General features: G+C 41.4%; 1 protein-coding gene across 1 annotated transcript in view; it reads left to right on the forward strand.

The window, feature by feature from the left end:
* Positions 1-27836, forward strand: part of CSMD2 (CUB and Sushi multiple domains 2) — a 611879-nt gene that overhangs the window by 534322 nt on the left and 49721 nt on the right. The window contains exons 43-51 of the mRNA XM_088153370.1: positions 1653-1830; positions 3059-3204; positions 3995-4075; positions 5907-6020; positions 7365-7553; positions 9174-9320; positions 14280-14468; positions 23961-24146; positions 25092-25286. Of these exons, the coding sequence (XP_088009496.1) occupies positions 1653-1830; positions 3059-3204; positions 3995-4075; positions 5907-6020; positions 7365-7553; positions 9174-9320; positions 14280-14468; positions 23961-24146; positions 25092-25286 (1425 nt within the window). The remainder of the gene's footprint in view (positions 1-1652; positions 1831-3058; positions 3205-3994; positions 4076-5906; positions 6021-7364; positions 7554-9173; positions 9321-14279; positions 14469-23960; positions 24147-25091; positions 25287-27836) is intronic.

A 27836-nucleotide genomic window follows, 5' to 3' on the forward strand; every position in this document is an offset into this window, starting at 1 on the left:
TATTATCATAAGTCTATGACCCTTAATTTCTGCTCCTTCAGGGAGTGGAAAATCTGGTTTTTTTCCACAGCCTTGATACCATGGTATCTCTCCCACTCCACCAACTGCACATCTCTCTCTCTATTCCTTTTATATGGCCCTTTTCTCTTGGTGGCTCTCTTTTCTATTTTTCTGCTCTGTTTTCTAAGTAATGTTAAACTTTACTTTAAACTTGCTTGAGCCCCATGTTCATATATTCCTTCCTCATCACATCCACACTGGAGGGAACTTTGATTTGTTAGAAGAAGGCTTTCCATGACTTGTCACCTTCTGCATATGCTAAGCTACATTGGTAGTCCTCGTTTAGCGACCACAATTGTCCCAGTCTAAACATATTGACAAAGTTCACAGGACACACAGGTAACTGGTTAAGGGAGGGTTAGGGCTTCAGGCAAATATTGGTTCTCACCAGGGTTCAAAAAGTTTCCTTTTAACTGAAAGGAGTTCTGGGTTTGTTTTAGGTTTAAATAATCTTTCCTGTTCAGCTGTGTGGTGTAATCTCTCTTCCTGCTGCCGATACAGAGAAGAGTGTCTACAGTGTCACATACAATAGGACATCTTTAGCAACAGTGCTCTCTCATTTTTCTCATCTTCACTCCTTATGCACCATGCCAGGGGGTATGTGTGAAGCATGCAGAAAGAAGATGGGGATAGGCTAACCTCCCTCACTTTGTGGGGCTCCACTCCAGTCATGTGTCGGTCATTGAGCAACACGGGTGGATGGATTTTCCTGAAATACAGCAGGTCTTTCTTTGTAGAACACAGCTCACAGTGATGTGTTCTAGGATACCTTTCAGACCACACTAGGCCAGAGGAACACTACTTGAATCTCTGTATTGCGTGTGCCCCTGAAACCTTTGTGTGCAGCCTCTCAAAGATCTCCTCAAAGTCATTACCAAACTGTGATTTTTAATGTGACTGCGTAAATACATGGCTAGAAAGTAGAATTAAGTATAGTGTAAGTTATATTTAAATCCAACTGGAAATGAAGTCAAATCAGATTTAGGTTTTTTTTCAGACCTACTCCCTATTTTATATAGTGTGGGCCCCAGCAAACCATTCAAAAGTGAAGGGTAGCCCTTGAACCAGAAAGCACTGGTTAACATGAGGTTTAACAGTCCTGGGCTGGACTTTCCATGGTCTGCACTCTTCTAGATGCATTGTCCATAGGAAGAATCCCTTGCTCAGTTACATTAAAGGTCTACCTTCCCATAGCAAAGCTCTCAGAGAAGCCTGAAAGCAGAACTTGTAGACAGCCCTCTCTTCCTCTCTCTCTCTCTCTCTCTCTCTCTCTCACACACACACACACATTTTTCATTATAATAATAATAGCCCTAAATCTTGTGAATGTCTTAATCTCCTTTGAAAGCCATCACATGTCTCAGGTCAGCAAAGGCCCATCGTTTGGGGTTGCTTCTTTTTGTCAGTCATGAGTTGTTGGAGAATCCTACCTTCACGTTTGTCAATATTAACCATATTATTATTTGATCATGGGAACTGCAATTCGGAGGACTTGAAAAGAGATCAAATGATACTGAAATCATACCATCCGTACTTTGCAAGTACTGGGATTTAGCAGAGCTTGATGTCTCTTTGTGGTCAATTGCATACAGTCCCCTGTGGAGGAAACATCACTGCCCAAAATGGAACCATCTACTCCCCTGGCTTTCCCAATCAGTATCCCAGTTCCCAGGACTGCACATGGCTCCTTGTGGTGTCATCCGGATATGGCATCTACCTCAACTTTACCTTGCTGCAAACAGAGCCGTATAATGACTTCATCACTGTTTGGTGAGTAGGATTTGGAGCCGAGAGCTCTCTCTGAGCCTAGCTTTTTCAGTAGGTGTTACTAGAACCTTGTAACAGCCCTGCTTGCTTACCCTGTGCTATCCACTCATCATGAGAAGTCTGGAGGTCAGCTCTTCACTTGACCCCAGGGAAACAAACTGTCCAAGCTGGGATTAGGAAGTTGGTGGCAGCAGACCTAGGAAAATAAAATGTATACTACAAAGAGGCATCATGAAATTAGAAAATCTTTTGCTCCAAACCCCTGGAGGAAAAGGAAAATTTCAGGATGCAAAAGAACTTTAAAGTGGCAACCAGCATCCCGAGGGATGCTGTGGAAATGGTAGTAATGAAAATGGCTTGATCTGGAAAATGGAAACATAGAGAAACTTGGAAATATATGCTCTATTTTAGCACTTTTTACAGGAATTAATAAATGCTGCAACAACTATTGTCTAGTCTCATTTCCAGTGCTCTGAGGTCCAGTGGAGATCCACCAACCTCTAGATCAGAAGTCCACAAGAGGAAGCAAGCCCATGACCAGAGAAGGACTGAGTCTTTCTTTCTCTTGTGACACTAAACACCAGGGTGTGAATGGGAAGAGCTACAGTGTTGCCCTTGTGTTGAAGAGTTGTATTGTGTTACTTATCCTCTGTGCTGGATTCTGCAAATAGCCTTTCAGTTATAAAGTCTTTCCATTATTTCGTTTTTAGAAACCATTTTGCATAATAAAAGCTGGGTGGCAATACAGGAATACTTTTCTTTACCAGATTTAAAATAATAGGAAGCACTTCTTAATCCTTTTTTTTTTCCCCATCGTTTACAATTTGGGGAAAATTAAAAACTAAACAAAGCTTAATTCTCTTTTTTGCACATACCATATTTCTAGGCTGGGGAATGAGAGATCTTCAAGTGCATAGATAGGCAGATATTCCAGACAAAATAAGAAAGAAAATAGAGGAGGGACCCTATAGGTCTGGTGGCCCGTGAGCAGAATAGGAGAACTTTGTGGATCTTTCAGCCAGATTGACCCACTGGGAGTGCCTGACTGGCCTCCCAAGTATCATCATCAAGAGGGTTGTCAGCTCTTTTAAAAGTTCCAGATGGAATTGTCTCCAGACAACAACCTGGGTGGTGTACAAACTGAACCACAGTGCTCCCATTCTTAACCATGCCTCTTCTGTCACTCTTTTGTATTTCTTTTCTTCTTCTTCCTCTTCCTCTTTCTCTTTAGGGATGGGTCTCAGCAGACAGCTCCCCAGTTGGGGGTTTTCACAGGACACTCGGTGAAGAAAGCCATCCAAAGCTCTTCTAACCATGCTCTGATGAAGTTTCATAGTGATGCAGCCAATGGAGGCCTCTTTGTCATCCACTTCAATGGTGTGTACTAAGATGCAAGGCTTTGCTGTTGCACCAGTTGGGCTAACCTGTTGCACGCAGCAATGGTGGTTCAGTTGTGTGCTGCTTATGTATTCAGCTAGGTTTCATCAGGTGCCTTCTCTGCCACACACCTGATGCAGCATGAAAAAGACCGATCTGGACCAATAAATAGCACTTATCTCTATGGTTGTGTTCACACAGGATGCTTAATCAAATTGATTAGAAACTGAGTGGCAGTGTGCATTGATTATGGTTAAGTTTAGGGAAGCTCTTTGTAGCTTAGCTCTGCCTGTAAGGTTAGTTTGAGATTCCAGGTATTGTGCAAATCAAGCAAATGGGTTAATTCAATAATTGAGTTGTGTGAACAGTGCCATGAGGAAATTTGAATGCTGAGTGAACAACTGGGTAGTCAGTGTAGCTGAGAAATGAGAGAGAGAACAGTATGCTTGGGCTTGCAGAGAAGAAAGAATGTATTTTTTATGAAAAAATATCCTTGAGGGCCAATGAATCTTTAGAAAGTTGAACCAAAGAAGGGTACAAAAAGGAGACAATGCCCCCCCCCCAAGGGAGCAGATTCTGTTTGTTGTGGAATTGATTTCCCAGAGATTCAGCTTCTGGCTTCTCTCTTTGTTCTCATTTTATGTTCTTATTTTATTATTTATATGGCCACCCATCTCAACAAGTGATTTCAATTTTTGCCAAGGATACATAATACAAAGATATCTTGTAACATCCCATGGCTAGAGATCTGGTACTCTCATGCACTTTATTTATTTCCTTCTCTTCCCAGCCTATCAACTTTCTAAGTGCCAGCCACCAACTATGGTCCCTAATGCTGAAATCATCACTGAGAATGAGGATTACAACATAGGTATTGCATGCATGCTTTCCCCAACAGCTTTTGATAGTATTTTCTGGATGTAGATATGTGGTATATATCACAGAAGGGTTGTCTTCTCCCCATTCTCATCTCAGTCCTAATTCAATGTCTGAAATGAGTACCCATACTTTATTTGCAATAAGCGAGTAAATGATTTAATGCTGTGCATCTTCCCGTTCTCACCACGGTCCCAGTTCAGCATCTTAGCACAATGGAGTGCCTACTCCTTATTTATGGTAACTGCCGGGAGTCCCCTGGATGCAGCTAGAATCCCATAAAAGAGAACACAAACGAGCACATTGGCTTTGCCTCTTCCATCATTGCCTTCATCTTTTGAGGATGAAGGTCTGCATAATTTAAAATGAAAGTCAGGGTTAGCTTTTATAAGAAACTTACCTGAGGAGCTCATCCGCCGAATCCAGGAAGATCCCAGAGGGATTAGAGCCAGCCCATGAAATCTTCCTGTTCCTCATCTGATTCTAATCCCCAAAGTCCCTCTGGAGCCATGCTCACCTCCTGGTGACTATATGTTTTCTTGGCAACAGTGTGGAAGTCATACAGCAGCTGTTTGCCAATTGTCTTTGGTTGTTTTTTCAACTTCCCTGGACTAGTTGACAACCCTTGAATTTCCTGGTAGTCTCCCTTCCAAATACTAACCAGGTTCAACTTTACTTAACTTCTGGGGGATCAGCTAAGGCATTTGTAGCTCATCCCTGATTTGAAACACTGATCGGCATCCGAGAGGTGGGTGGGCTTTTGAGCACTCCACCTTGCCTAAAACAACAACTCCTCTACAAGCAGAAAATTAACATGGCAAGGAGGACGTTTTCAACCTGCCAGTTTAAAAAGAAAAGATAGTTCAGTTATAAGAAATTGATAGATGTTACCTACAAATCAGAATTCTCCCACTGCATTTAGTGGTATGCCTATCCAGGCTTAAGGGGTGGATCTTCACCTATACAGCAGATGGGCACAGAGTTTGAAAGATTAATGAAGACAATGGGATGACTGGAAGTGATTCACAAGAGAACAGAGGCAGCAGATGACAAGACTTGGCTGATGTGCGGTGCTACACACCTGGGAGAAATATTGCAAAGTAATTCAGCTAAAGATTCTTCATTTCTCCCTGATGGCACCACTAAGTATGTTGCAAAGATACCAGATGAAAATGTCCTATAGCATAAAGCAGTGAGCAACTAAAATGGGACCTTGTTGCTGAAATATCCCCTCCCCTTTCCCTCGATATGTCATTTGACTCATTTAAATCACTAACACTCTAAAGCAGTGTTGTCCAAACTTGGCCACTTTAAGATGAGTGGACTTCAACTCCCAGAATTCCCCAGCCAGCCATCCTTTCCCTAGGTGATATTATTAGGTATCAATGTCTTCCTGGATTCATCTTGGTTGGAAATGAGATCCTGACATGCAGGCTCCTCCAATTTGAAGGCCGTCCCCAATGTGTGAAGGTAAGTGATTTTGCTGGCTGGGGAATTCTGGGAGTTGAAGTCCACTCATCTTAAAGTGGCCAAGTATGGACAACACTGCTCTAAAGTGACTTTCTGGACCATGGGAGAAAACATATATGTTCTCATTTAATAGCAGCTGGTCTTCCAACATTTGGAAAAGTAACCACTTGAGAATGGCAGTTTTGATCCATGTGTCCTCTGCTCCCCCCTTCCTTCATTTAACTTTATGAGATTCTGATCTCCTTCCTCACATCTAGTTCAGTTGTAACCATATGAGGCATCTGAGGATCCTTATTCACTATGAGTCCTTTCGTACTGTTGAAACACATCTGCATCCTCTCCATTCCTTTCCTTAGGTGATATTATTAGGTATCAATGTCTTCCTGGATTCATCTTGGTTGGAAATGAGATCCTGACATGCAGGCTGGGTACCCACCTCCAATTTGAAGGCCGTCCCCCAACATGTGAAGGTAAGTGATTTTGATGGAAGTATAAAAAGAACCACAGAACTCATGGCAGGGAATAAATAATATCTGGACACCTTGCTATTTAAGTATTGGGTATACAAGAAGCCAGATAGATATATTAAGACCTATGCTGTGGACACTCCAGAAAAGGAGTCAAAGAGACAGTTCCTATAAAAAATAAAGCATGTCTGCATCACCGGCTTCTGACGGGAACCCATTGCGGAATCAAGATGTAGGACTCAGATGCAAAATAATCAAGGCTTCAGTGCAGTGTTTATTAGACGGTGCACACTGGAGGGGACCCCACCAAGGGACAGTGGGAGACACTCACGTACAGGCAAAAGAGATGTTCCGATATTTATACATTTCGAAAAAGGAGAAGGGAAAAGAATGCATGCACATACATATTCATATAATGATGCAGGCATACATAAGTAAGCAATAGATCTCAAATTACTTTGTGTTCCTCTGCTGATCTACTATCTACAAGGAAAACAACAGCCTTACTGAGAAGAAGAAACAAATCAACTCCAGGTGCCAAATGCCTGGAAGGATACATCCTTTCAAGGCAGATGCCTTGGCTATTATGGGGATGTTTTTGATAAGAGCTTTTTACAACCAGCCCAATTCACAACAGCTGTGATAAACTCTTTACAACCAGCTTAGATCCCACCAACTTCAAGGCTGCTGCACATTCTTTTATATTTCAGTTTTATTAAGGCACTCTCATTCATCTGAAGCCTCTAAAAACTTATTTTCCTCACACCATGTTTGGTTCTAGGAAGGGAGCCTTAGGTAAACATGGCATGGTCGCCATCACAGAACAGTTTCTTGAAGTGCAAAATATTGTTGATACCTATGCAAATGGTATTTTCTTTGCAGAAGCAATGTGGCAATCCGTCTCACACTCACAGACCTAGTATAGGCATGAAGGAGGGCCTGTGAGTCCCATGTATATTATGCTTTAAAAGGCCCTGAGATATATTCAGGGAAGCAGAGTCTATTGCTAACTAGGGGAAGATGCAACAGAACTCTTTCCCCCAGTTAAATAGTCCAATAGGTGATGCGAAAGACTTCTCCTAGAACCCTAGTGAATTACTGTAAGCCAAAGCAAGCAACCTTCACCAATATTCACCAATCTGTGGATTAACTCCCAGAATTTCCCAGCCAGCATCTCCAGTGCTGAGACATTGATCTACTCATTGGAGACCTGCTAGATGCATTAAACAGCTTCCTCTATTAATACTAGCAGGCTTCTGAGCCCAGATGACAACCCTATGACTAGTTCTGTTTCACAGTAACACAGAGTGACTCTCCATGCCTTGCTGTTTTGTGTGTGTCAATCAGTTCACTGTCCAATGAATGAGGTCCTCCGTGACTCCACAGGAGTGATCCTAAGCCCAACCTTCACAGGCAGCTACCCTCACTTCCAGACTTGCTCTTGGATGATAGCAGTGGAACCAGAGTACAACATCACCTTCACTGTTGAATATTTCTTGAGTGAGAAGAAGTATGATGAGTTTGGGATATTTGATGGTAAGTCGCAGATTTGATGGTTTGGGAGATGAGATTTGGGTGGGGGGCAGGGGGCTAGAGCTCCTCAGATTAGCAGATGGAAGACTGCTTAAGCTATGCACCTTCCTTTAGGGGTGGAGGGTAATGGAGAGGGAGCAGGGCAAGGCTACAGGTTGTAGTAGCTACTAGAATTCTGCCCAGAAGGGCAGAGAAAGCAATATGAGGTGGCCACCACCAATATTATTAATCATGGCTGATGTGATTGGTAGCATAGTGCATTAGGCTATTCCTCCACAACCATGGATAAGACATCAATTGCCAAAGATGCCCCTCGGGAGAGGAAAAATGCATTTTAAGCTTATAGAATTATAAAATGTGTCACAAAGAGCAAATAGAACCTTTTTTCTGATTCCATGCTACTAAAAAGGCATGGTTACCCAGTTAGAGTGATTGACAGCAGAAAAGAACGTGTTATTTCACATTATGCATATTTAACTTTGGAAATTCACTGCCAGGAGATAGGATGTCAGCCTCTAGCTTAGGAGGCTGTTGGTGAAGAACAAGGGCCATCTGCAGAAATTGAAGTGTGAAGTGTCCTTCCTCAGTCTTACAGGCAATGATTCCCTCTTCCAGGTTATCCCATTCTTCCTTCAGCCTTTTGCTTTCTATATTCCCCCCCCCCCACACACACACTTCATGTTGGAGAAAAAAAGCGGTATTTGGTCTTCAGTGGCCTTCTTTCCAGCTTCTGGCCGACAAAAATCTCTTTCAAATTTTGGTCTCTTGCTGAGCCCTTCTTTAGCTTCTATCACCATTCACTGGATGAATTTATTCATAATTATGAAAATTGATTAGGAAGGATTGCTCTGTCAGTTCCTATTACAACTATGACAGCTGCAAGAAACATCTGTGTTCAGCATTCCTGAATCCCAGGGTTTGGAAGCTTGCAAGAAAATAAGGCTATTGCAATCATCTATGCTATCTGGCCTTCTGAATAACTTTCCCCAAACCCACATACCCTTGCCCCCAGGTATATTTAACTAGAACCAGCTATACCCAGCCAGAGTGGTCTTTGGGGTTTATGGGGATTGTCACTTAGCAAAGTTGGTAGTGAATTGAAAAAATCTACAGCAGGAAGGGGTGTACAACGTTCATAGGTTGAGTGCAAGATGATGCTTCAAATGGGATGTCAGGAGCCATACTTCAAAATGGCATGAAGCCACATGAAAAGAATTTACAAGTGGATGGGGGTGAACATGTAAATAAATATTACTTACTTTTAATATTTATTAAATAAATATTTATTTATTTATTCAATATTAGTTACTTTTTTTTATCCCAGCCTTTCTCAGAGGGCTGTTGTTGCAGAGGTAAAATAGAAGAAGATTCCATTGATGCCCTCTGAGTTCCCCCCCCAAAAATATGAGGTATAAGGGCAGGAAATAAACAACTAAGAAGAAATAAATAGATTTCCAGTCTGAATCAATTAAGAAGTCTGGGAGTAAAAATCGAACCCCATTCTCTCCTGCACAGTCACATAGGAATTTCATTAACCAAGCAGGCTGGGACAGAGTTGGGAGAGGTCTCACTGGCATGGAGGTTTTCATGGGGTCCTGCTCTACTTATCTGATGTTTCTAAAGGGCCTTCAGGTCAAAGTCCACTGTTACTATCTCTAAGTGGAAATTACTCTGCGCCACTGATGGTGACCAGTTCAGGAAACAGAGCCTATCTCCACTGGTCCTCTGATCACGCCTACAGCAGGAAGGGTTTCCGGATCCGATATTCTGGTGAGTAGGAAGCACAAAAGAATTTGATCACTGATGCATGAAGCAGTGGTAAGGTGAAAAGAAAATGCTGTTTCTTGTCTTATATTTTCTGGTATTCTAAAACTAGAAATAGAACTCAATATTTTTCCTATAGAAAAATTACTCAACCTGTTTTGGGTTGTTTTTTTTAATTTGTTTCCTTTGCTTTTGTTGTTTAATTAATTCTTTCCTACTGCCTACCCTTTCGGTCACTGAGTCTGAAGTCTTGAATTAATGCAATTTGCTTCTGAATAAACATGAACCAAATTGTGCTGTAAATTGAATCACGTTCAGGGTTATAGCTTGCACTTTTTGTAGTAATTAATTTAGTGAAGGGTTTTTATTATTAATTATAGTTGTATTGAGAAAGAATACACCATGCTAATCTAGAAGTAATATTGTGTGCATAAAACCAAGGGCCGTTATTTATTGCAGATCAACTAATCTAGGCTTGCAACTATTTGATTTTATAAATACTGCAATCCGGCTTTTCAGTTCTCCATAAAACTTTTCATCCTTTGTACCATACTGTCCTAAAGTATGTGAAGTAATGCAGCTTATTTAAATATGACTAAATCCAGGTTATTGTTATTCAGGAATAATCATTAAACAAATTCTAGACAATACTTTGCTGGGAGACGTTGACATTGTGGTGGGAAATTATTTTGGTCCACCTAAAATACAATTTTGGATTATAACTGGGCACTATTATCTCATTATCATATGAAGATGGCATAACTGAAACAATAATAATAATAATAATAATAATAATAATAATAATAATAATAATAATAATAATAGATGGAAGTTGGAAGTTGGGAAGGCTGATATATAGATTAATGGCAGTTCATAATATGAGTGTATTTTTTTCCAAATTTGACGTATGGGTTCAAGTTATATATGTAGATTAAAAATATACAATTGATCTCTGCACATCAGTTGTAGCAAATAATATGTTTCCTGTGCTCATTTGAATTCTGGGAGCTGAAGTCCACACATTTTAGAATTGCTAAGGTTGAGAAACACTGCTCTACATCTGCAAAAAACTAAAATGGAGGCATGGGGTGAAGGAAAGGAGAAAAGTAAAGTTTGCTCCTTTATGACTCTTATTTGTTTCCCAACTATTGCTGCAAGAACCCCCCTAAAAATACATTTTAAACCATGGAAATTACATGCGTTCATTTGCTTACATCTCTTTGGATCCTGCATATTCCTGTGACTCTAGGTGGCTTCCAATAACTAAACTGTAAAATTAATCCATAAAATTGCAATAAAACAATGGTAAAGACTTTTTTGAATGACTGGAAACCTTATGTAGACTTTTTGCTGAAAGAAGAAAAAATTGAATTGATGATTTTGGGATTTGGGGTCTAAAAAGGAAAAAAGAGGTTGGGGGAGAGATTTAGAAGATAATTACTTGGTAGAAAAAGGGCATAAATGTATGATTTTTTATTCTTTCTTTTCTCTTTACTTCTTTTCTATTTTTCTTTCTGTCTGTTTCATGTATTTTACTACTTTGAAAATTTTTAATATATTTTTTTAAATGCAATAGAACAATCGTAATCAATAGAGCTCCTAAGTACTGTTAATAAAAGTTAGGATTCTCCTGCCCCAATGTCCTCTGCAAGAGGACTGTCTTTATCATTTCTGAGAAGCGCATAAGGTTGGGGACACACCTGGCCTCAGAGCCCACTGAGAAAAGGGACTGCTACTGAAAATTTCATAAACAGGCATAGAACAGTGTCCAAATCTATTTTCCATTTCTTTTGCTTTTGTTACCTTTGTGATGTGGAAGAAGAACCTGCTCTTTTGTTCTTCTGAATTTCCCAGAAGAGAAACAGTAATCCTTTCACCGTTAACATTTGCACTGTGGATGTTTTATACTGGTCCTGATTTCCTATGAACTTTAATTATTCCACCTTTCTAAAAGCAATTATGAAAGATTTGGCAAAGAGTCCCTTAAAATTAAACAAGCAATTCTTGGAATAAAGTAATTTTTAATTACTTAATGAAAAGCAATCAAACTTGAAACAGGGACATGTCTAAATGTGTCATAAATACATTAATGGTGTTCTTCTGTAAATGAATGAATTAATATTTAATTGGAAGAAATTATGTTCTGATTTTTTTTGCTGAATGAACAACAGCAGCTTTATTCCACTGAGATTATTGGGGCTTTCTTTGTAACTCTAGTTTGCTTTTCAGAGTTCCAAATTACTTGCATTCTGGAGGATCAGGAAGACAAAGGATCGGGAACAGTAGAGAAAGAATCAGGACGTTTACAGTTTTTATTTATTTTTTAAAAATATGTAATAGTGTAAGGGTAAAATGATGTCTTGGTTTTGGCTCACAACAGAGCTAGATGAGAGCCATCCCAGAAGTTGCTGTACTGCAACTATCAGCATTACTAAGAAGAATGACTTAAAGTGAGGGATTCTGGGATTTGTAGTTCTGCAATATCTGGAGTGCTTCAAATTGCCTACAGCTAGTCCTCAACTTATGACCATTTGTTTAATGACTGTTCAAAGTTATGGTGCTGAAAAAAGTGACTTACGACCAGTCCTCGCACTTACAATCATCTCATTGTCCCTGTGGTCACATGATCAAAATTCAGTCAGTGTCCCAGGGTCAATCACATGACCCTGGGACACTGCAACCAATGTAAATACATGCTGGTATTTACATTGGTTGCAGTGTCCCAGGGTCATGTGATCGCCATTTATGACTTTCCCAAGGGGCTTCCAACAAGCAAAGTCAATGGGGGAAGCCAGATTCACTTAACAAAGGTTGTAAAATCAGGTGCAACTCACTTAATGACCACATTGCTTAGGGATGGAAGTTCCAGTCCCAGTTGTTTGTTGTAAGTTGAGGACTACCTGTATTTCTAGCCTTTGATGCTAGAGTATAACAATGTCTAATCCTTTAAATTCTTAGATTAATAAATAAGCTGTAACCCAGAACATTTGGGTCAGGGGAATCTGAGAATCTCTTTGCTGTCCCTTCTTTGGTTCAAACCAGGAGGGTGAATCTGACATTCCTGAGGATGTTCCTAAGCCTCAAAGACCCATGTTGGGGGCCAGAATTTCTTCTAACCTGTAGAAGGAGTTCTAGTGAATGGAGGAGAGTATTTCAGTATCTTAAAAAATGTTTTCCACTGTTCTGGTTATTTTTTTTCCTCCCTAAATTAAAATTTTAGGCTTGCTCACCACAACTATCAAAAACTATTTTTGTGAGTAAAGAACAAGAGAGTTAACTCTGGCTCTGCCTCATTTAAACTGAAGTTCTTTTAAGCCAAGCTTAACTATGTAACTTTTGGGAGCAAAATGGAAGTGATGTGACATCTCCTTCTAAAATGCTTTTTGAACTTTTCAATTTAGCACCTAGACCTGGAATTTCCTGGTGTTTTTTTCCCAGCCATGTACTGAGGAAATCTCATCTGCTTTATGAGATCAGCCAAGGAGAGCAAAGTGCTGTTAAGGGTGAATAATTCTAAAGAACCTTCTTTTGAGGAGTGCTTGAAAGACCATCAGAACAGCTGCTGAGGTCTACTGCTTGGAAGGAAATGAGATCAGAGCAGTGAATCTTGTAAGGGGGCAATAGATGGTTTTGTGGAAAATAGGGGACGTTTGGGTAATTTGTAAGTGGAGGAGAAATGTCAGGGACAAAATTCACACTTCTGAGCACCCTTTGTTAGTTGACCTCCACTTTGTTTTCTCCAGAGCTGCCATTAAAATGCCATTATAAGTCCCCCTCCCCCCATTTTCACCCCAATCTCGTTTCACAACGATTGCTAAAAGTTTGACTTGGTTCAACATAGTCAGCATACATTCCATAGCCCGCAATATTGACAAGGCGACATATCCCCAAATCATACTGGTGCCAGTAATGTGCTACATTTATGACTAATATGGTGACTTTCATTACATAGCTTTAGTGGACTGAAAAGGTGTGTGTGTGTGTGTGTGTCTGCATGTGTAAGCTACCTAGATTGAAAAAGGGGGAAGAGTAAAAATGTGCATGTTGGACAAGGCTCAGAGACCCACAGTCAAAACACCATTAAGAAGTCAACCTTGGTTGTACAAATGCTTCTACTTAGCACTATTAATTTATACCATGTTTTAAGGCAGCTTCCTACAATCTGGTGCCCTCCAAATGTGCTGGCACCACAACTACAATAATTCCCAGCTAACCAACACCCATGGTAGTAGAGAATTCTGGGAACTGTAATCCAACTCATCCGGAGAGCACCAAGTTGAAGGAGGCTGTTTTGGTAAGTAACGAAAGATGAAAAAGACAGGTTGGGTTCATAACATAAATCAACTACTGTGAGAACATCCAGCATGGTTTGGGAACATAGAAGTAAGGCTAAGAAGCCAGTGGAAAGTGTCCTCAAGGTGAATTTGAGAAGGCAGTTTTTGGGGAACTCTGTGCAGATGCCATCGTATCTCTGAATAGTGACACTATGCATTGCAGTGTATGCCACCGGTCCTGCTGATGTCTGAAGAAGGCCTTAAAGAACATGTCTTAGACACTGGGCTCTAATTATTCTATATGAAATTATTATTATTATTATTATTATTATTATTATTATTATTGCCTTCCATGGCCCATACAAGTATGAACTTCAGCTATCAGAACCCTCAGCAATATCCATGCTAGCTGGGAAATTCTGAGAGCTGTAGTACATACATCTTGAGGTTGTGCGAGATGAGGAAAGCTGGTTTAATGTATAAATGTGAGGTGTTTCTTTGGGTCTGGTTTGTTACCAAAGGTATGCTCTGGAATCTCAGTTGCGTGGAGGTGCTATGCCAAAGGTCTATGGCTAAGCTTTGCAAGGAGTGGATTTGAGCAACACCAATGCCGTTTCTCTTCACACGTATTTGCACAATGTCCCATACTTCTGAGTATATGCATATGTATGTTTTCCTCCCACTTGTCTAGCCCCTTATTGCAGCCTCCCTCCAGCACCTCTCCATGGCTCTATCCTCAGCCACACCGGCCTGCAGCCAGGAAGCACCATTTGGTTTGGTTGTGACACCGGCTACCGCCTTGTGGGGCACAGCTTCTCAACGTGTTCAAGACACCCCCAGGGTTACTACCACTGGAACAAAGCCATGCCTCTGTGCCAAGGTGTGCAGGAGACAAACTGCAACTATATACTTTGCATTGTTGATTTGAACTTTGATCCCACCCTGTCCTATAAACGGTCCGACCAATTTTTTTGACAGTATTGCAACAGGTTGGGTGTTACAATAACGTAAGGTCTAAAATTGAAGGGCTGGCTATTCTAATAGCCAAAAGGTGACATCCACATTTTATGTTCCTAGTACAGTGGAACCTCAGTTTACGAACTTAATTTGTTCCGTGACTCTGGCTGCAACCCGAATTGGTCGCGACCCGAAGCAAATTTCCCCATAAGGTTCAATGTAATTACCGTTAATCCGTTCTGGCGTGGAGGACAGGGAGGCGGCTATTGCTTGGAGGGAGAGTCCCCCTCCCTACGACCATGTGTCAGGGATGGAAAATGGCCGCGGACCACATGTCAGGGGTGGAAAAATGGCCGCGGACTGTGTCACGGGAGGGAAAATGGCCGCGTATCCTGTTCGTATCTGAGGTGGAGTTCGCAAACCGAAGCAAAATTTTGTGGCCGGAGCTGGTCGTAACCCGAAAAGTTCGTTAACAGAAGCGTTCATAACCCGAGGTTCCACTGTACTAAAGTTCAACTCAGGCAAGACTGTTTTTCTTTTTGCCTGAATTGGAGTGGATAGATGGGTTAGTTTTTCCTCTTTCAGTTATTTTTGCATTTGCTCTGACATATTCAGTGGTCCCATATTATGTTAATTGATTGGGTAATTTGACCCCCCATTGGACTTGGCATCCTATTTCCAATGGTCTCAGTCACAATGAAACTTAACATCAGAAACATTTGTTAGAAAGTTGCGGGGAGAAGGGGGATAAAGCCATGTTTTCAAAATTGTTGCAAGATCTCCCAGGTTTCCCAAAAGCTACACATTAAAGCGAAATCCAAACTAAATGTGGTTTCATCCTCAGCAGAAAGCTTTGGATGAAGCCAAAAAGTGTTCTAGTGATTTATTTATTTGTATTTATCTGTATTTCAGATTTCTCACCGCCCATCTCGTTGCAAAGTGACTCCGGGCGGTTTACAGTAAAAATAGAATAAACATTAATTAAAATAGATTATTAATTAATTAATTAAAATATGCTAGAAAACAGACTTCCTATAAGATACTTCCAAGAGACTGATGTTAATTAGGTGTGAATAAACTCAGGGAGTGTTGTCAAGGCGCCAGCCATCCCCAGGTTCAGTTGCATCTTTCCTTGTCCCCCACAAGTTGGCAGAACCAAGTCTTCAATTCCCTCTGGAAAATTGGGAGGGTAGGGGCCTGCCTCACCTCTGGGGGGAGAGTATTCCATAGGGTGGGGGCAACGGCAGAGAAGGCTCTCCTCCTAGGACTCACCAGTTGACATTCTCTCACCAATGGGATCTGCAACATGCCTTCTCTGCTGGACCAGGTGGGATGGGTCAATGTAATGGGGGGTGAGGAATCTTTCAAAACGGAACAGATTTCAGCTATTCCTCAACTGTCACCAGGTCTTTCTGATGAACTTTGCCCCCTTCGTCTAAGCAGAGTTCAGCCAAGCAAGTCTTACTAATAGTACCCCTTTCTCACTGAAAGAGGAAAACTAAGGAGGGAAGAGAAATGAGAGGAAAGAAGCAGTTCAGCCTAGTCAGCACACCTGAAGTTGCCATGGCAACTGTAATTCTCAAATCCCACCAGGACCTGCACATTAAAACCCACCAGTGCAATACGTCTCTACGTGAAAAGGCAGGAATTAATTATCATTGTCTTCTGGAACAAAGAGATGCCCTGGGTTAATGAGAGATAATTAAAGAGTTTTAAGTATCATGCAAACATTGCTTTGAAAGGTGAGGAAAGTTCCACCAGCGTTTCCTGTTGGTCTAGGAAATATAGGATGGTACTTTTATTTATTTATTTGCTTATTTATTTGTTTCATTGCTTTATAAGCTGCTGCATCTGGTGAAGGGAACAAGAATCAATTTGCTCATTGGCACTAGAATTTGGTTGCCTGCAACGCCTTGAGTCTGATTTTTCTCTTCCTGAAAAATCTCCGAATGTCTCTCAACCTTTTGACCACTCATAGGTCAAACTTCTTCATGGTGTGGAAGGGAATATTTCACTATGGCTAGTTATCTTGAAACGTGACACCTGCACATTTGGACTAATATCAATGTCTTCATAAGGTAAAAGGATCCTTATGGCTAAAAGGCGCTTGATGATCCATGTTTATTCCTTATTTTAAGGGTTCCTACAATTGCTCTGAGAATAAGGGATTGAGGCCCTGGTTTATGACACAAGGACAGCCTCAGTGGCATTAGCATGAATGCTAGGGATCCAAATAACCAGGTCATTTCCATTCATCCTTTAGAATTTGAGTGTATCTAGACACAATTACATCCGGTATCATGTTCAGGAACTTCAGATCTATTGATGATCCATTAACTTAGATTTATTATATTAAGCTATTATTTATGTGGGCTGGGTTTTTTCATGTTTGGGTGGGGTTTACATAGAAGAGATCCATAAATCATGATTAACAAAGTATAACATCTGGGTTCACAAACCAGACCAACCACATTTTGACTTAGGTCCATCTGTGAACCCCAGCTATTTTGCCTTTTTAAGCACCATAATTATGCATTAATTTTTCCCTTTAAAAATCATATCCAGATGCATATTTTCTCTCCAAATACAGATTAAATGTAACACAACCCAAACAAAAGACGTAAGGGGCCACCTACTGCAAAGAGTCCAGTCATTCATCTGTGACCTGGCAAGGTTGAATAAAACCTGAAAGAACATTCTCTGTAAACTTCTCACCACCACTGAAATCCAGGTTCTGATGAGGAGAAGGAAGGAAGGAAGCGGGAAAGATACAGATCAGAGATTGTCCAGTTAGACTTACTTAAGCTTCATTCAGGGCAGATTCGTTTGTAATAATAGACTTGTTCCTTGGGGTTCAGTGAACCAGAATGATTTCTTTAAGCTCCTGGTAACCAGCCAGCCCCCACCTCCCTGGTTCTCTGAGCTCTTTCCCAAACATACTTCATTGCTCTTTTATTGCTTCCTTAATTTCTGCCCACCCTTCATCTTAGTATCTCTGAGGAACCCTTTTCCTCTGATTCTTTCAACAGTAGCTACTTACAGATTTTCGCAACCAGGTTTAAAGTTCTTTGCTGCCCCTGTAAACTCATTCTAGTTTGTATCAAGATGGAGACGGGTCTTGAAGAGCTGGCAATTCTTATTTTAAGTCTGGATGTTTTTCCTCAAGCATGCTTGCTGAAATATATGAATGCCGAGATACATGAAGAAGTAGCAACTAACATCTCCTGGCTGTTTTTGTCAAAAGTCATAACAATAAGTTCCTCTGGTTTGAACATTTTTGCTGATGCCTTCTTGTTTCTTCCAGATGTTTGTCAACCTTCTTTTAATTTCCTTTGCATGCTATAGCTGATAAATGTTGGCATCTACATTTATTATTTAAGATGAGCTCGACTTAAAATGCCAGTATTTCTTTTTATGGATGACCATAAACCTTCATTCAAAGATAAATAGTAAATGTCTATTCTTCTCTAATAATCCAAGTGATTGTGTTCAGTCCCTCTGTATCCCTGTTAGGTGGTGCTCCCAAATTATCCTCTTAAATTGCCAGTCTAATCTGTAAAATAACAGATGTTCTGCTTCGTTGCTGTAACAATTCCATCATGCCATATTCTGCAAAAGGATGCTCAGTGCTCCAACTAGAATGCTGTTTTGATGCAGAAGAGCACAAGAGATGTTTCCATCTTGTTTGATGAACCATTTGCTAAATCCAAGAACTTGTAACAAAGTCCATTCCTGCCTGACCATCTGTGCTAGAAGCAAGCTAGATGGAAGTCAAGGGCCTTCTTCAGTTACTTAATGAGCTTTTGGGTAAATTACAACTGGTCTGAGCAGATCTGCATTAGGACTGACTAGGCTGTATACTGACATAGGATTCATAGGAATTATCCAAATGAAGGCTGTTGCAAGATTTTAAATGCAAGCATGCCAGATATTTAAAGATGGTTAATTAAAATGAGGGAGACCAGCCCTCTGAAGCACATAACCAGGCTAAGAGAGGACAATGTTGCCTCAAAGTAAGCAATGCATGTTGACTTGGAATTGGGTTTTTTTTTCCTGAAGTTGGAAGAGACATTAAACTATTGGAACAACTTTGGAAAAATATTTATTATAGTAAGCTGAGAACATTCTATTGATCTTTCTCCCTATGATATAGAAAATGAATAGAAGGAACCAGCACAGCAAAAGATGTCCCACCTGGTAACATTTGAAGAATATAGGCAGAAATCAGATCTGATACTGAAACTATTTACTTACCTACATACTGGGTGTAACCTCCAGGAACAAAGTTCAGAAATTGCTCTTGGCAGTACTCATTTGCTTAGCCCTCTCTGCTATGCTAACCAAGCAAAGAATATCAAAAAATCAGGACTCTGATAGCAACTTGTCTGACTAACACATTTTATTAAAAGGCATAAGCTTTTGTGAGCTGCTTCTGATTTTTTTTTTTTTTTTTTTTTTGCCACCATAGACTAACATGGCTCTCCTCCCACAGTGTCTACAAGCAAAGAGTAGTGACTGCAATTTGAGCAACCCAAACTCCATTCACACAGGGCATGGCTGGTTCTATCTCCATCCATCCATCCATCCATCCATCCATCCATCCATCCATCCATCATCTCTCTCTTTCTCTCTCTCATCTATCTATCATCTATATGTCTGTCATCTCTCTCTCTCTCATCTATCTTTACCATCTATCTATCTATCTATCTATCTATCTATCTATCTATCTATCTATCTATCTATCTATTGTCTGTCTGTCTGTCTGTCTGTCTATCATCTCAGAACTTCTGCAGTGAAGCTGAACAAATGTCCCAATGTCTAAAGGGGGCTTAAAAGTAGTGAGAGCAAGGAAAGGAATAACTCCAAGGGACTGCGGGTCTCTGCTAATCAAAACCCACAATAAAAATCTGGCATGTTTACACAGGAGGAAGGGAGCCAAGCCAGGAAAATTGGGACGCGAGAGAGACTGAAGAAAAATGTAGCAGAGCCTTCTCCTTTCAATGGATGATGTTGGTGGTGGCTGAGTTTGTTTCTGACTCAAATCTCTCCCTGAATAGAGGAGTCCAGCTGTCAACAACCTGGGGACTGTTGTTTAAGGAATTCCTCTTTGGCCTCAAGATTTTGTTTCTTTTGGCCTCAAGCTCTTTCTTTTCTCTTCTGATGTTGAATTCATTTCCTCTGGTGAGAGGCAGATGGGATGGCAATGCTGCCAGAGGCTTCGTTTTTCCCTGGTTAGGTAAACTCCCCTTTTGCTGGTTTTCAATAAAACCCTAGCAGCTGAGACTTTTATTCTCTCACTTCTAATAAAACCCTGGGATGACAAACTGCTTTGTCCAGGCCAAAGTCATTCTTGATTTCCCATGATCTTTAGCATCTCTGATAGCATTGAACTTAATGGTTGGAGAGAGCTGGCGCTTGAAACGTGTGATAATTCCTCAGTTTGCCTCTTTTTTTAAAATATATTCCTTTTGCCCATTTTTCTTTCTCCTGCAGAATTTTCTCACTCGTTCTGTATTCACTCTCTACAATGCTTAAATTGCAATTATTATTATTTAAATTTCTTGGCTGCCCAACTCTAGTGGGCAGCATACAAAACTAGGGAAAACAGAAAAACAGCTAAAAAATATAAGGACTAAGAGAGGTCAATGTTGCCTCAAAGTAAGCAATGCACATTGACTTGGAATTTCGGGGTTTTTTGCTGAAGTTGGAAGAGACCTTAAACTATTGGAACAACCTTGGAAAAATATTTATTATAGTAAGCTGAGAGCATTCTGTTGATCTCTCTCCCTGTGATATAGAAAATGAATAGAAGGAACCAGCACAGCAAAAGATGTCCCACCTGGTAACATTTGAAGAATATAGGCAGAAATCAGATCCGATACTGAAACTATTTACTTACCTACATACTGGGTGTAACCATTTGCCTTTCAAGAGCTTTGAAGATGAGCCGATCTCTGTCACTCTTTTCCTTTGCCACTGGATTTCCAAAGATCTGTTTCACCCTCTTCCGGCATGAGCCATAATTCTCATTATTGGCTAATCAGTGCCTTTAAGCACCCATTCACAGTTCCAACAGCCTCCTTTAAATAAGAGAGCAAGCTATACAGTAGGTTTCCTCATATGGTGAGCTGGCCTTGCGATGAATTCTCTTGCTCTTTCCTAAACCCCAGAACAGCAGCTGCTGCAAAACATTTTCAGCAAAGTCCCCACCCGTAGAAAGTAATAAATGGCCCCGGATTGAGGTGCTGAGGATAATTAAGTCAAGTCTCAAGTCAGAATTCTGCATGCCGTCAGTGACATTGCCCTAACCTAGAAACAGACCAGTGCTGCGTCTTGATCTCTTTGGAGCAGTGTGGATGGGCAAAGGGGCAACAAGGCCTGTATGGTTTGCATGGAAAGAGTGCACCAAAAGAGCCAGCCCCCACTCATGAAGTTCCCACGTGCAAAAGCCTATAGGGGTCAGAGAGAAAACGGAGCACTTAAACCCTGGCAGGCGGTTTGGGGCACGTGAGCTTCACGTACCGCCCTCCATATTGTTTTGATAAGGTAACACTTGAAGGTTGTAGAGATTACAGAGCTGGAGCCAGTCAAAAGCATGGATTTTCAGCTGCCTGTTGCTGTCGCTGCTACATGAAATTGGTATTCATCACACTTAGCCGTCTAGACGCTTGGCCTTGTCAGAGGTTTTGCTGAGCTCCTTAGTGGTTCGGGTGACATGCACGCAATTATCTTCACAAAGCAGGATGCAACTGATGACATCCACACTGGCCAGCTGGGTCTGTTTGTACAGTTTTTTCCCTCTTTCCTTCTTTCCTGCCTTTCCTCCCTCCCTATCGCATTTCTTTCTGAGTTGGTTGCTTGCTTGCTTATTTATTTATTTATTTATTTATTTATTTATATGTATGTATGTATGTATATATATATGTGTGTATATATATATATATATATATATATATATATATATATATATACAATTTATATAGCCATGCATCTCACCAGCAAGCAGCTCTGGGTGGCATGCCACAAGGTTAAAAAAAAATGAATAAATACATTAAAGGAAGTAAAAACCAACTTAAAAAAAAAAGATGAAGGGATGTTAAAAGTAACGGAGCTATCTATCTATCTATCTATCTATCTATCTATCTATCTATCTATCCATCCAATTTATATCGCTGCCCATCCAATTGTGTCCAATAAGAAAGGTAGCTTTGGCTCTATTGCAGAAGGTGATGGAGGTGTGTGTCTTTGATTAAGAAGACCCTGCTGTGACAAATTAGATGTTCATATTGTGCTATCACTATGGTGTTTCTTTCACCATCTACTACAGCTGTTCTTTCAAAATCACTTTCCCCCCTTCTTGTTTCCTCCTATTCACTCTTATCTTTTTCTCAGAAAGGGCCTTTTTTAACCTAAGTGCCATCTGGACCTTTATGTTGTGGGTTTGGCTCATCTTCTTACCTTGGTTTGCCTTTAAGCGCAGATCCTGAATCCCAGTTCTGCTGGTCCTAGGTCTGCCAGCCCAGCTTGCAGGCAAATGTATCCTGGGAAAAGATACTCAGATATGTCCACAAATTTGAACTCATTTAATTGAAATGAACATTCAGCAGGTCATTGGCTAAACTGCTATGATGTTATAGAAAGTCTATAAACATTCTAACTTCGCAGTGATGAGTCGTCTATACTAAGGGAGTAGATTCATAAATGGTTATGTTTTAGGAGGAAAATAGATGTTACTTTACAACATGCCCCTTTTAGGGTTATGCAGGTCCTCATAAGACAATTTCCAACCTCCAGAACAAATGGGTCACCTAAATAAAAAGAAGACAATGACACCAAGAGACTTAAAACACCACGAACAACAGTTGCATATGCTCTTAAGACATACCAGTGAAAACAATAAAAGTACTGCCAATTCCAACCCAACATTTAAAAGCATAAAAACCAAATTAAAAAAACACAGTGCGAGCAGTTCAAAATAAATAGTTATTTAAGTTTGTTTAAAGGACTAAATTGACAGGGTTTAACCTAGTTCAGTGAGGGTATACAGATCTGGGGCCTCAGCTGAAATGGCCCCATCCCTTGAATCTATCCCAGAGGATTTGGAAGCCAATCTCAAAGTGAAGACAGGGTAGTGGTCCTTCATATAATCTGGGCTCAAACCATAAAGATCAATACTAGTCTGTTAAAGGTGGTCCAACAAACTAACTTCAACTGACTTTCCCCATCAACTTGCAACCAGTTACATGAACTGTGGTTTCTGAGTTGCCTTCAAAGACAGGTTTCAGCTCATCAGGATCTCAGATGGCCATGGGTGACTGAGGCAAGGTCTGTTCTTGGGTGTACCATTGCAAGCTCAGAATAATTCTAGCTACTGTCACCTTTCTTACTTCCATAGACAGCCCCAAGACCAGGCAAATCTTCCCACTTTAAAAGGGACTATGACCCCAACCAATTTTTTTTTTTTTTGTCTGCGCTCAGTCATTACTGACCCTGCAGTGACTGCTTGGACGAGTCCTTGCAGTTTTCAAGGCAATTGTTTCAGAAGTGGTTTGCCAGAGCCTCCTTCCTAGAGCAGAGCCCAGCTGGCGAGCGCAGGAGGCGGGGTTTCCGTTGCTTCGCGCCCTTTTCGGGCCCGCGCGGTTTTTCGCACTTACCGGCAACTGCTCCCAACTCCTTTTTGCAAGGCACCGCCAGCATTTTTCCTCCCACCAGAGTGAGAGTCCCCATTTATCTACTCACGTGAGTTTTCGACCTGTTGGGTTGACAGGAACTGGGGAGGAAACAGGAGCTCACCCTGTTTAGCGCGAAGGCTGGACTCGAACCGCCGAAGGGTCAGCCATTTCTGGCCAGCAACTAATGGCTAGCGTCATTAAGCCGCTGCGCCACCGCGTCCCAATTTAGCTGGCTTCCTGGTCCACATATTGTTCCTCTTTGGGGATTATGTATTTATTCATATACCTTTGTGGCTGGCTCATTTGGAAGAAGTCACACTGAAGTGTGTTTGTGTGTTTTGCAAAGAGAAATTCAAATAATATGCTTGTACAGACATGAGGAGGTTGGGGAAGTATATGGGGGGCCTTTGGAGGTTGGGGAAGGCAAAGGATCCATCATGACGTGTGGTGACAAGGATGTATCACAACACATGCGTGATGACGTCATTATGCATATACCACCCTGACTTTTGTACCTGCATCAGTCAGCAAGATGCAAATATATTATTGCAGCATTTGTGTAATGTCCTAAAGTGCATGTCCTTTGGGCATCATTATGGTTTACTGTGAATGCTGCTCTGTATGCATTGGATAGGGAAGGTTGAAGACCATGAAAACAGGTTGATTTAGGAACACCACTAACTAGAGAAGCAAAGACTTTGTGTGAATGCAAGCAATCACGTGTCTTGACTTTTCCTTCCAAGCAATCTCCTGTGGAATCCCCAGAGCACCGAAGAATGGGGTTGTTTTTGGCAAGGAGTACACCGTGAGCAGCAAAGCAGTTTACCAGTGCAAGGAGGGCTTTCACCTCCAGGCCCAAGAGAACTCCAGTGTGGAGTGCCTGGCTAATGGACAGTGGAGCAATAGCAATAATCCTCTTCCATGTGTAGGTGAGTGTAATGTGGACTATCTTCAATCTTTCATGTTCTTTGTTTCTTTTTAAGAATGACGCATTCATCTTAATAAGCATCCAGAATCATTTAAAAAGCAACCAGGAGCCTATTGTGTTGGATTTAAAAATCCACCTAACTGACTGTTCCATCAACCACAGAGGTTAGTCCAGTGCTTCCTGGGAAATGAGAAATGAGGCATAGCAACCCAAGTCTTCTTTTCTGCAGGGCCAAGGATGAATATTCCTCTTTTGTTCAAATCCAAACAAAGATCTCATGAGGGAACTCCTCCTGCTGGACTTTTTCAGTTGGGCTGTTACCCTCCTAGTGAAGGAAATTCTGCCTCGAGAAACTGAGAAATTCAAAGAAATCAGCCTCCCAGATACTCTGCCCATAGTTTTGGTGGAGCAATTTGAAAGGCACTTTTCTACCCAGCTCTGGCCGTTCTGTAGATGCACTGAGACAGAACTCCCCATGCGGATGTAACTCTTCCTATATTGATTATCTCTATTATCTGATGTGCAAGTATGTGTTATCTCAGGAGGTAGAGGTTCCATTTCTAGCTGACATTGTTAAACACCTTTAATAGACTTCCCTTCCCTTCTGTTTGTCCTCACCATAGATACTGACAGCCCATTTAGTTATCAGGGTTTCATCTTCCACATTGTTTGGAAATCATTCAATGTTGCATCGAGGGTTTGTATCCTAACTGCATTCAGCTTTGTGACAAATTCAGGGCCATTTTCAGGTGACCACTGGTTTAGAACAAATACAGTTCAGACTGTATAATGACAATGACAAATGCAACTTTCTCATCTTATTTGTAGCTTTCGCTTAGCTGGCCATTCTCAGCTAGAGCGGCCAGTTGAGTGGGCCTTTAGTTTGGCTGTTTTTAATGTTATAAAGGCATGGGTTGTTTCTGTTTTCATCTGTTGGCATATCCAGCGGTCAGCTGTCCTGACATCAGCAGCATTGCTGTGGAACATGGGAGATGGAGGCTGATCCATGAGACCCAGTATCAGTACAATGCACAACTTATGTTGATCTGCGACCCAGGCTATTATTACGTTGGGTACCGTGTCATCAGCTGCCAGGCCAGTGGGAAATGGAGCATAGGAGAACCCATGCCAATCTGTAGAAGTAAGTGAGCATTTCAGGAATGAGAAATCAAGAGGAATCTTACAGGGTGTGCGCCTGGGAGGATAACAGTATCTGTATCAATGTTTAGTATAATTATATAATGATAGTATAAATGGAACATATGGAATAAAATGCTAAAGGTGACTGTGGCTTTGTCTAATGAAGTGATCTGGCATCAATTTGAGTTTCTGAGCCTCGAGGAAGCAGGTAATGCACTGTATGGTGCTAACTCTGCTGCTTCCCAGTTGGATCCCTGCCTGTCAGGTTCAGCCCAAAGAACTCCAAGAGACAATGAAAATACAGTTCTGTTGCGTTTATTAGCTTTCACCTCAAGACAGAAATCTCTCCAGACTGAACCTAAGTTCCCAAGCCAGCAAGCCACAACACCGTGCATTCCTTAAGGTGATGCCAGTCTCATCTTCTTAAACTTCCCATGCTCCTGCTGGGGGCTAAGGACACGCTTATCTCCCTGAGCATGGCCTTCATAACTCCATTCCATCACACTGCCCCTCATAGTGGGTTAAGGCCTCCTAGGAGGTGACAGAAGGCTAGATTTGAACAGCTCTTCTTTGAAAGGGTATTTTCCTCACCTCCGAAAGAAGCTATGGGACACTTCCTGATTAAGAAGGCTTCATTCAGTCTGATGTTCTGGATGAAGTTAGACCTGTCTCCAACCTTCCCTTCTTAAGAAAGATTATAGAGAAAGTGGCAGTCCTACAACTCCAGAAAGTCCTAGAGGAAGCAGATCATTTGGAACTTTAGCAGTCACAGTTCAGGCCAGGATACAGCATGGAAACTGCATGGTTCATGCTTGGGGATGATCTGTGGAGAGACTGAGATCAAGGGAGTGCAGCCCTTCTGGTCCTCCATGATCTCTCAGCATCATTTGATGCCATCAGCTATGGTATCCTCCTGCACCATTTCTGAGTGCAGAACACTGTTTTGCAGTGGTTCTCCTTCCTGAAGGAACAGTTTCTGTGCAGGGATGGGATGAGGGAGGCTCTGCCCAGAGGCTTTCACTTTGTGGAATGCCTTAGGGCTCTCTTCCTTTGCCACTTCTTTTCCAAATTGCTAGAAGTCATTCATCAACATGGCATTTGCTACCATCAGTCATGTTGTTCATACCCAATTATACATCTCATCCCTGGGCCAAACAGGTGATCTGGTAGAAGTGCTCACCTTGTGCCTGGAGGCTCCCATGCCTGGAAGGGGAGGAACAGACTCCTTGAATCCCAAGGAGTTTCAAGAGAGAGTGGCTTTGGGCCCATAGGCCTAATGATTCCAGGGAAATCCTGTCTTTGACTCTGAAAGGAGTTCTACTCCCCCATTCAGAAGCTGTCCACAATCTGGGGTCCTCCTAGACTTACAGCTCTTGCTAGATGAGCAGATGGCAGCTGTGGTTAGGAAAGCCTTCACACAATAACATCTTGTGCACCGATTGCAGACATTCCTGGATGAGGGGGACTCTACTCACAGTCATTCATACCCTAGTCACCTCCTGTTTGGATAACTGTAGGGTCCTCTGCATGGGGCTGCCCTTGAAGAGCACTCAGGAGCTACAGCTGGTATAGGATGTGATGGCCTGGGCAGTGACAGGTGTGTCCCAATATACTTGGGTGACCCCACTGCTTTGGGAGCTGCAATAATTGCCATTGGCTTCTGAGTGTGACTCAAGATGCTGTTTTTCACCTTTAAGGTCTTACATGGCTCCAAACTGGGTTATCTTATGATTCACCTTCTCCTGTATTCATCTGCTCATCTGATCAAGTCAAATAGGGTCAACTCCCTTCAGGTTCCATTTTTATGACACTGTCACCTGACAAGGCCCCGAAAGCAGGTTTTTCTCAATAGCTGTTCCCACTTCAGAACTCCCTTGGAGTTCTGGTCATCTCCATCCCTCCTGGCTTTCAGGAAGCGATCAAGACCTACCTGTTCCATTTGGCACAGGAGGAGGGTATCTTATGATCAAAGATAAGATTTGCAAGCATATAACCTATGTATTTTGGGGTGGAGGGGAGGAGTTAATGCATATTGTGAACGTGTTGTTTTTATGCATATGGGGGGGGAGGTATTTTTCTTTGTGGCTATTCTTTTTTACATTATCATGAGATTGTTAGCCTCCCACAGGCTTTGGGAACGGGTAACATACAAATAAAATAAAATGAAATAAATATATATACAAGTATTTTACCAGGAACTATTTCAGTTCCCAAACCATTATAGGGTTGGAAAAGCTACCAGAGTAAGTTCTTGGAGATGTGTGTATCACTTAATAGAACCTAGCACACCAATTTTACGGCTAATTTTTTCTTTAAAAATATTATACTGCCTCAAGTCTCAATTTTGTTGCCAAAGTTCTGTAAAGCCATCTGGTTTTGGGGTGGGATATTTGGGAAGCCACAAACATGGGTTTAGGAGGTGCACGCTCAACAAATGTTGGCCATTTCTTCACAATGCACTAAAATGCTTGCTATGATTTGGTGAGTACTGTGAAGCCTCCCATAATATGTTCTACAAAACTAGCCGCTTGAGGTAAATTGAACAAAGGGT

The sequence above is a fragment of the Python bivittatus genome, unplaced genomic scaffold, assembly GCF_059951505.1.
Source record: "Python bivittatus isolate LINGU-HERP-01145 unplaced genomic scaffold, Pbiv_v1 ctg000040_np1212, whole genome shotgun sequence".
NCBI classification, from domain to species: Eukaryota; Metazoa; Chordata; class Lepidosauria; order Squamata; family Pythonidae; genus Python; species Python bivittatus.